Raw genomic sequence first — 9,282 nt, forward strand, 5'->3', positions numbered from 1 at the left:
CAAATGCTTAACTACTGTACACCCTTGAAACAGATATGGGTGAATGGTCTTACCACCTAAAAGAAAATATGAATTTCTATTTAGCTAGTTTTCTAATCTAAACATCTATGCTGGGCACTAGGGATGAGCTGACAGTCATAGTCAATGGCATTGACCTAATATGGCCATGGGACCATATAAGGTTATTAATGATGTCACCAGCATCTACCGCCTTCATTTATGTGCAGGTGTGGGTGAGGAATGCCCCATACAAAGCTGATTGGGCTGGCACTCACAGCTTTCTTCCTGGTTCGGCCTGATCCTGGGCTTCTTGTAACTAGGCATTATACTAAATCTTGATAATTTGCACTTCTCCACTGCAACCAAAGTAATACAGCTTGGTCAAAGCTTTGATTGGATAATGAAGGAACCGCAGCATACTGATGAGGCCACCTGCATGCTCTCTCCTCAGCAATCAGCCAGCTCATTTTTTTGGATTCACATAACTCTGCAATACAGTACAACCTGCTTGGATTACCGTGTTTCACTTTCCTTCTTGTCTCTGAATGCTGGTGTGTTGGGGAATACAGGAGGATAATATAAAGACAGATTTATTTGCTGTTTAAAAATACTTTTATGTATTTTCCTAGTAAATTCATAACTGGGTTAAATAGGAGTCTTTAATACACCTAGAAGTTGATTCACTGAAGGTGTAGAGCAGCCTTCCTTAACATTTTTATCCTGTAGGAACTTTTGAAATAGTTTTTAGATTATACGTACAGCTCACAGTATATTGGCATGACCAGTAAGCTGTAAAATGTTTTAAATAAAAGGATGGTGTGACACACCTAGAGTATTCATCACCAAGAGTAGACCACCTACTGTATAGGACATAATTATTTTCATTAATAATCTTGAAATTAAATAATAACAGAAAAGAAATGCAGATAGTGAAAATTGTGATCAATGATGAAGTAACCCCTTACATTGATAGTCAGTGAAAAATGACCTCCTTCCAGGGTAGGTGGGAGATTAATTTTCCACTGCTCACTGCTCAATGAACCCCTAGCAACCTCTGGAGGAGTTTCACAGAACCCTGGTTTAGAATGAGGTAGGGGCTATTCACTTGTATGATAAAGTTGGCAAGTGAATAAGGTGAATCTGTACTCCCTTGGAAAAACCAATCATGTTGGAGGTAAATAAAGAAAACAAGATTTGTGCTCATGATTGGGTGTTTAAAGTGAGCACAAGTTGCATATTCAGTATACAGACCATGGGATTCTTGCAAGGATGTCTTTTTCTGCTCCAGGGATATACTCTTAAGATAAGGATCAGTTATGAACCACTGTTTTTAATGCATTAGTATGGATGGGCCTTCAAAGACCTTTGACCTTCTGATGTCAGCTTAGTTCCTGTACTAGACATCAGAGTAGCTATGGAGCATAACACGTCATTCTTATGTCTCTTGTGTCCAATCCATTGTTATAGGTGAAGTTTCTTTCCGTGTCCTGTTTAAAACAAAATGTCCAAATTGTATCCTGCAAAGTGCAGCAAAGTTTCATCTATTTAGCAGAGTCGCTGCATTGGATCTATTTGTGTGAGCTACTTGTCCTGGATTTTTTCTATGTTTAACACCTCTCTATCATGTCAGCACCATCTTGCCGAGAAGATCGTCCTGTACTTTTTGAACTCCTGTTTTCAAGTGCCTATCAATTTCAATTGGAAAATCAAATTGCTCTGAACAAATCTAGCAAAATGAAAACAAGGCCTTGCATTACTCACATATTTTTTAAATACATAAATATTCAAATAGGACATTTACACAATTTCTATTGGATAGCAAAATAACAGGACCTTTGCGTAGCTTGGAAATTCATACGGAATAAGGTTTCATGACAAGCCATAGTAAAAACAAGATTGCTCAGCCAATAATTCAGAGCAAAGTGAAAAAGGTAATGTGCAAAGTGCAGTAATTTACCTGTAACAAGCAATCATATGCCATCTTTCAAAAATGTACTGACGTTATGCTAAGAAAAGCTTCTGATTGGTTATCTTGGCTTACTGTAATTTGTTTTGCATTATTAAATAATAATTGCATAAGAGAATGAGGTAACTGAAATGTGTGAAAAAACTAAATTAGTATGTAAAACAAGTAAACTATGTTGCAATAGTATCACGGGTAACACAGGGACTAAGTGACTGCCCCTTTAAAAAAAACAAAAAAACTTGAAGAACGGGTTGTATTGTGGGCAATTGACCTCTGATTGTGTAGGTCATGGGTCAGCTTTCCGATGTTTCCAGTTGACAAAGTAAATAATGTATTTTCAGTTAAAATTGCTGATTCATCAGTAGTCGCTAAATTCTGTGTAAACTCTGTGATGTTTTCTTAAAGGGCCATAAAAAGGCATGATTATGATCCGCTAATATCTGAATTAATTACCTTAGTCCTAATACAAGACAAATATTATATTCAGGAAAATATGTCTTGTTTTCCACAACAGACTTTACCATTCTCCAAATACAAATATATTATTTTTTTTGAGTGATATTATTTTCTTTTTTGTATCCATGACTTAGAAATGCTTTTGTGTCAACTCACAATAGCCGAACACGTGAGCTATTTTTAATCCCATGTGTTATATAAATGTTTCTTAGTTTTTATCATTTTTATCTGCTGATTTGCATGTTCTAGTTTTTTTTTTATTATAAAAGACAATTCGTGCTGAATAACTCTCTGCAGCATAGTGCCACTGGGCTGTGAATTTAAGCAACTCACGTAGTCTATTCTTTTCTATTATGTGTCTATTTAGTTATTTGCAAGCATAAATATACATTTTTAAAAAGCTGACTGGTGTCTCTTTTATTGAAAATGCGGTCTAGTCAAAGCTTTTTAATACTGTGCACATAGTCACTACAATATTTTGGGGGCTTTTTTTCCAGCAAAAAAACAAACTACTGGCTAGCGTCTCTCCTGTTCAAAATGGGGGCTTGTAAAAGTGATTAAATAATTTCAATATACCTAAAGGTTTCAATAAAAAATATTTTCTGCTACTGATTACTCAGGGTTGGCAACATGCATTTAAATAGTAAAACTGATTTTTGCATTCTTTTGCAAGGCTTGATCTGCTCATGCAGGCTCAGCAGAGAGGGACTTCGAATATCCCTGGTCTCTGTCTAAGCACACAGTGCTAGAGATGAACAAAAAGTTTAATGAAACCAGTTAACTAAATCTGTTTGGGCACATTTTTGATTTACCAGAATGTGTACATAAAGATTTAAATATTCAAAGATTAAATATTTATGCATATTGATGCTAAAGGGCATTTATGTACCTTTACATAAAATGCACTGGAGCTTGCATTTGTCATACAAATATAAGAACTTGCATTCTTCATTCCTGTAATAGGTTACAGAATTAAGTGCATAAAATCCTTAGGCAGCTCTAATTAAAAGTATGTTAACTAGAATTGTTCTTTTTGCCCGCAGCAACCACTCAAAATCCTTGTTTCATTTCCATGCCTGGACTGTAGAAATGATCATTGGGAGATGACTGGTTCCAATGGGTGACAGGGAATTTTTCTAATAGCATACTTTACATTCATCAGCCCAATTATCTTCAAAAGGTATGTCTCCAACAGCAAAACTAATAGATGTTGGCTTTCAAATACCTGCTCCATTGTTTATCCATCTATCTATCTATCTATCTATCTTTCTATCTGTTGATCTTTTTTTGGATTGTGATCCCCTGAACAGAAAAATACAAAATAGACCTTTTGTTTTCCTCACTTGATTATAAACCCTGTTGGTAAGTCTAATCGTAGACAGGCAGATATCATGACCTTCTTATTCCATGCTGGTTGAAAACATTTCCACAGGGAAATGAGTAATCAGCTATCAAGCACAAAAAGATTTTCCAACATTCTAGAAAATTTCACTGGGGATTATTGACTAAAGGCATAGAGGCTGTGAATATTAACTTTGCTATAAAAATGTTAGTAAATGAGGTGAACCTGCTTTTACTTTGTATCCCCAATCATTTGTAATGTATTTTAAAACACAGGATTTTGTTCTAGCATATGGTTGAGTATTTAAAATGAACACAGCTCCACCACCAACATTCAATTTGCTTGGTGAACAGCCTCTGCTCCTTTAGTAAATTAGCCCTACAATGTGGTAATAGTCAATACCAACAATTGGGAAAAAGAATTCCCTCGTCTTTACGTAGACCAACTAATGCTTGAACCAACCACATTGTTTGCTTTTTTTTGTTATGATTTACTAAAAGTTATAATTTATGACCTATTTTCATAAACATTTCTACACTTGATACACCCAATCAGTTCACAAATATTTATTTATTTTGTTCATTTTTTTTTCTCATTGAGCTTTAGAGCAAACACAGATCCACAAACCTGAGATAAAAATTGTGCAGGTTAGTAAATGGTCTACATAATTCAGATTAAATTTGAGGGAAACCTATGTCTCTGACCAATGTCAATAAATAAAAATTAAAAACAAATTTAAACAAAGGCAGCTTTGAAGAAATTCGCTAGGAAAACCCAACTATCGCTAAGTACTTTGATCATCATCAAACCATATGTTTTAATTTACGTTTTCAGTAAAAAAAAAAATCTTTATTATGAAAATTTACAAGTACCGTCTACATCCAGCAAACCAAGATTTGTAAATACTAAAAGGCACGGCTATCATTCCCATTTTTTCATTTTGTTTTTCTTTTGTTGAATTCTAACAGTGTATAAAATATATATGAAATGTACACAGGCTATATTATTTTCATTAACCCAGACCCTAGTGCTTTTTTTTTTAACATCTCTTCATTTTAATATGGCAAAGGAAGACACCTGGACACATTTATCAAAGTAGTGATTTGTCCCCATCATCTACTATTCAGTCTATAGGGAAAATTCTCTAAATTATAAAATAATGGTTGTTAAAGAGTAAAAGCCATGCAAAGGGAAGTGTGACACAATTCCAATGGTCATAAGTCGTTATGTAAAGTTGTTTATCAGTTTTACAATGAAAATGACTGGGTAAAACATGTGAAACAAAACCACAATAGGAAATTGGTTCTATTGACAAAGCTTTACACAAGGATAAGGATCTTTAACTTTAACCATGTGACTGTAATTTTCAAATCTTATTGGGCTGAAAATAACTTAAAATATGGATTTTTGTCTTGGTGTATTAGCTTTGTGAATTGAGCCTAATGGACTTCAATCCTTAATTTTCACATTGATTTTAGCTTTATAGGTTTTGTTCATTTATAGCCACTTTAGCACAGCAATGCACTACATATCTGTACTGTGCTATTTTATTTAATGGTACGCTCACATATGTGGTTAAATGCAGTGCCCTCCCAAAAACAAATCATGCGCACAGCAGTTTCTGCATATTTAAATGCACATGTATGGTTCATTAAAATCAATGGCTCTGCATTACACTAGATAAAACAATGTTTAGAAAGCGTACGTATTAAAATACAAATATCTGGGTGAGACCGTATCCACAAAACATAAAGGTCCCTCAAGTAAATAAATAGACACAAGAAGAAAAAAAAATAAAATGGAAATGTAGTTGTGGTGACTAATCACACCTCTGATAAATGTGGCCCATATAGCTTGGATGTTGGCATTGTATTACATTGTCACACTATTTTTCAAAAATAAAAATAAAAAAAATAACACAAAACAGAAACGAAAACAACATTCTGGTATATGTATAATAATTAAAAAAACAATTCACAACATTGCCTTGTGACACTTTTTCCACTGAAAACTGAAGCTACGGCTGAGGGTTAAATAAGCACAAAATAACTTAATATTGTTAATTAACAAATGGCCACTTGCAGCAACACTTTAATTGTCTCTCTATGGTTGCTTTACCAAAGGAGTAACATTTTCAGCTAAAGTCACTCCAATTATATGCAAAGCAGATTCAATTTTTTTAAATTCCTCTGCACATAACTGGTTCACAAAATGTACTCCTGTAGTAAATTAATTATGCCTATATATGTCTTTCACTAGCCTACTGTGGGGAAATTTGCAGTACTTCTAAGTATATGCTCTGAGACCACAAAGTGGGTGACGCCAACAGCCAAAGACTAACAGACCCGCTGTCCAGTCCTCAATCAGGCATACTATTGGCTCCCAAGTTATGCATGCAGAACTGAGTGGCTCAGGTATTGCAGTCAATTTATTGTAAGTAAAACAAGAAGCAAAAATAATTTCCCCTTCTATAATGACATTCAATCTTACATTATGGCTTTGTAAATTAGAAATTTGCTTTGCTATGGGGCTTTAAAAAACATGAGCTATGAGTCAAAACTCCCAGGAGTTTATTTATTGTACACTTAAAACACTGCCCAGTAGTAGTCAAAAATGTAAAAACTTGGCAAGAATAGAAAGATTCTGGTGTAACCTCCTGATTTCATATGTATTTAAAGAGAATCTGTCACTTAAAGAGGAACACTTAGACATGCAGCAATGAAAGAGGATTTTGCCAGTATCTGGATGTTATCATTTCACCCAGATGATGTTAAATAATTTTCAGCAGCATCCAAGGTGCAGAGCCATATCAAGTGGTCCACCTCCATCTATAGCTCATATATCGTTCAATACAAATTTGGTGGAAACAAAAGATGCCCAAGCAGCTGATTTTTCACTGCTTATTATTCAGGAACGACAACAGGAAAAAAGGAAATATAAAAATGATCTCTGCATCATCTGAGTCTGTTCTACATAACTGTGATCTTGCCCCACACGTGACAGATTCACTTTAATTATAAGGCACACACAATCTGGAAATAGCTTGGTGATACTATTAGTGAACTCTAAACAACATTGGAAAAAGGAACTCTCCTTGATAATGTGTGAAACCTTCTGTTGGCTGGTCCTGCCCTGCATACCATGTAGTCCTTTAGTAAATAACTCTTAATCATACACCATGAGCCTAAAGTCACATCAGCAGGAGAAGATCATATTGTTTCTGCTTCTTTCCAATCTATGAAGTCCATGCCACCATGTTTAGTGCTTTGTTGAATCCTTTTAATGAAGTCCTACCAGGCTCGAATGCCATGAAGTGCAGTGACACTGTTTGCCTGTTGGATGGGTGTCTGCACTGTGTTCAAGTCCCCCACACTGAAATTCATAAAGTTATTGCTGGCTGAGGCGGGCTGCATGCTTGGCATTGATGTGTAGCTGCAATTGTAGCTGCCATTACAGGCTGGGTTGCTGTAGTTGGAGTAGGAGGGATAAGTGTTATAACTGTAAGGGTTAATGCTGACATTGTACGGTGAGTTGTATGGAGATGATTCTCCTAAGCAAGGCTTGCCATCTCTCACCAGAACTGGGACAGCTATCCTTCTTGGAGGCGGTAGGCCCACCATTTCCAGAGTCTGGTCTTGTCTTTGTCTTTTACATTTGTATCTTCTGTTCTGGAACCAAATTTTCACCTGGGTGGACGTGAGTTTTAACACGTTAGCTAAATGGTCTCTCTCTGGAGCCGATAGGTACTTCTGCTGCTTGAACCTTCTCTCAAGTTCATAGACCTGGGCCTGGGAGAAGAGAACCCTGGGCTTCCTTCTCTTTCTCTGCCTTGGTCTATCTGGGTCATCCATGTCTCTCTTGTCACTTTCCAGGGTTTTCTGCAAGGAGCAGAGTTCTGGGAAAGAAAAGCACAAAATTAACAGAATATGTTGCCAAAGCCAGCAAATCAGTTCATTGATAGCATCAATTTACCACCAAGATCCACAAAAACCACATGCAGGCACACAGCTCATTCCACTGATGGTGCTCATTAAGTACTTTCATTATTTGAATGTCTATTATAGTTGTATCTAATTCACTGGAATGAAACATATATTTCTGAAGCTGGTTCTCATTCTCTTGCTCTCTCACTCTCTCTATTTCTCTCTTCTCTTTCAAAACAAATGAAGAAAAACACAACTCTCAGAATTTCTGGCACAATCTTTTGTAACAATTGAGTTGCTAAGGCTGCCTAAACCCAAAGTAAATATACTGTATAACTACATATATGTATGTATATATATCCAGGAAAGTATAACATTTCCGACATGATTCCTGAGATTTGATTCTTTCCTGTATGTCTTGTGATGTTAATATTTCTTTTTCCCCCGTATCTGGTCTTACCTAATTACTTCTACACCAACTAGCAATAACATTAACGAAAAGCACGAGTGCATTCGTTTATCTTTGCCTTACATTTCCAGCACGGACTCCCCATAGGAGATGATATTAATAAATAGGAAGGCTCGGTGAGCCGATTATAAATGCGGTATATTTTGTCTGCAGCCCATGGTCTGATATCGCACGGTTACAGGATCGGAGTGGATCCCTCTCTTTGTGTGATCTTTAGGCCTCTGAGCACAGCCGATCCCTGTGACATGGTATGGTATGTATAAGCACATCAGGCTATTCGTTTTTACCTTTTTTGTCCTCTTTGTGCTCCTTGGATGACTCCATCTCCATATAGTTCTTGACGAAGAAAGATCCTGGGAAAGGAGAGGAACCCTTGGAGGTGTCCCTCTGAGACAGGTCCTCACTCAGCTCCGATAGGCACGGAGTACCCGGGTACGACTCCTGCTTGAAGCTGGACAGCATGCAGGAAGAGGTGTCCAGCCTGGGGGAGATGTCCATGGCTGTCAGGCCAGTCTGGTGCTGCTCCAGGTTGAGGATATCTTTGACAGAGAATGGAGTAGAAGTCACTGGACTAGCAAACATGATGGCAGCAGAGAAGAGTCATGTAGCCTTCCCAGATGTCAGAGAAGATCGGGCACACTCACTATGGCAGGCAGATCATGGCAGCGTGCACTCCTCACCTACTAAGTGCTGCCTCTACTCAGCTCTGCCTGACCATAAGACACACAGAGGAGGGGCCGCCTCCACTCATTGGTCACAGGCGCCCCGGTGACGTTATAAGCCCCAGATACAGGTCACCTAATATAGGCATACAGCGCTCCACATGCGCTACTGGCACACGGCTGATTACTGCTCCGGCACTATTAAACCTTGTTTTCTACACAGCCCATCTGTTATCCTTTCTAGGGGCTACCCCGACTTCACTATTCTTTCACTTTGTATTCACTATCTGTCTCCTCAACTAACCACCGCACTCATTTATGACGACCATGACATCACACTGGAGGAGAATAGGTGACATGCGACATGCTTTGCTCACTCTGTACACAGCTGACGTAACAGCAGTATCAAGAGTCAAGATGTACATGGACTGTCAGAGCCGGTCACTAAGGTGGCCTCATACAGT

The 9,282-nt window shown here is 37.4% G+C and overlaps 1 protein-coding gene across 1 annotated transcript; it reads right to left on the reverse strand.

Annotated features, from left to right (window-relative positions):
* Positions 1 to 7,054: 7,054 nt before the first annotated feature.
* On the reverse strand, positions 7,055 to 8,738 carry NKX2-5 (NK2 homeobox 5). The gene is made up of 2 exons (XM_018558619.1): positions 8,444 to 8,738; positions 7,055 to 7,659 (listed from the first exon to the last, which is right to left on the reverse strand). Exons 1-2 carry the CDS (start codon positions 8,736 to 8,738, stop codon positions 7,055 to 7,057), a joined length of 900 nt encoding a protein of 299 aa, XP_018414121.1.
* Positions 8,739 to 9,282: the final 544 nt, after the last annotated feature.

This window comes from Nanorana parkeri, unplaced genomic scaffold (assembly GCF_000935625.1).
Source record: "Nanorana parkeri isolate BGI_ZX_2015 unplaced genomic scaffold, ASM93562v1 scaffold348, whole genome shotgun sequence".
Taxonomy (NCBI): Eukaryota; Metazoa; Chordata; class Amphibia; order Anura; family Dicroglossidae; genus Nanorana; species Nanorana parkeri.

Coding starts and splice junctions, on each gene's coding strand:
- NKX2-5 (XM_018558619.1), bottom strand. CDS start 8,738: ATGTTTGCTAGTCCAGTGACTTCTACTCCATTCTCTGTCAAAGATATC. Junction 7,660..8,443: donor GCACAAAGAGGACAAAAAAG/GTAAAAACGAAT, acceptor TTTCTTTCCCAG/AACTCTGCTCCTTGCAGAAA.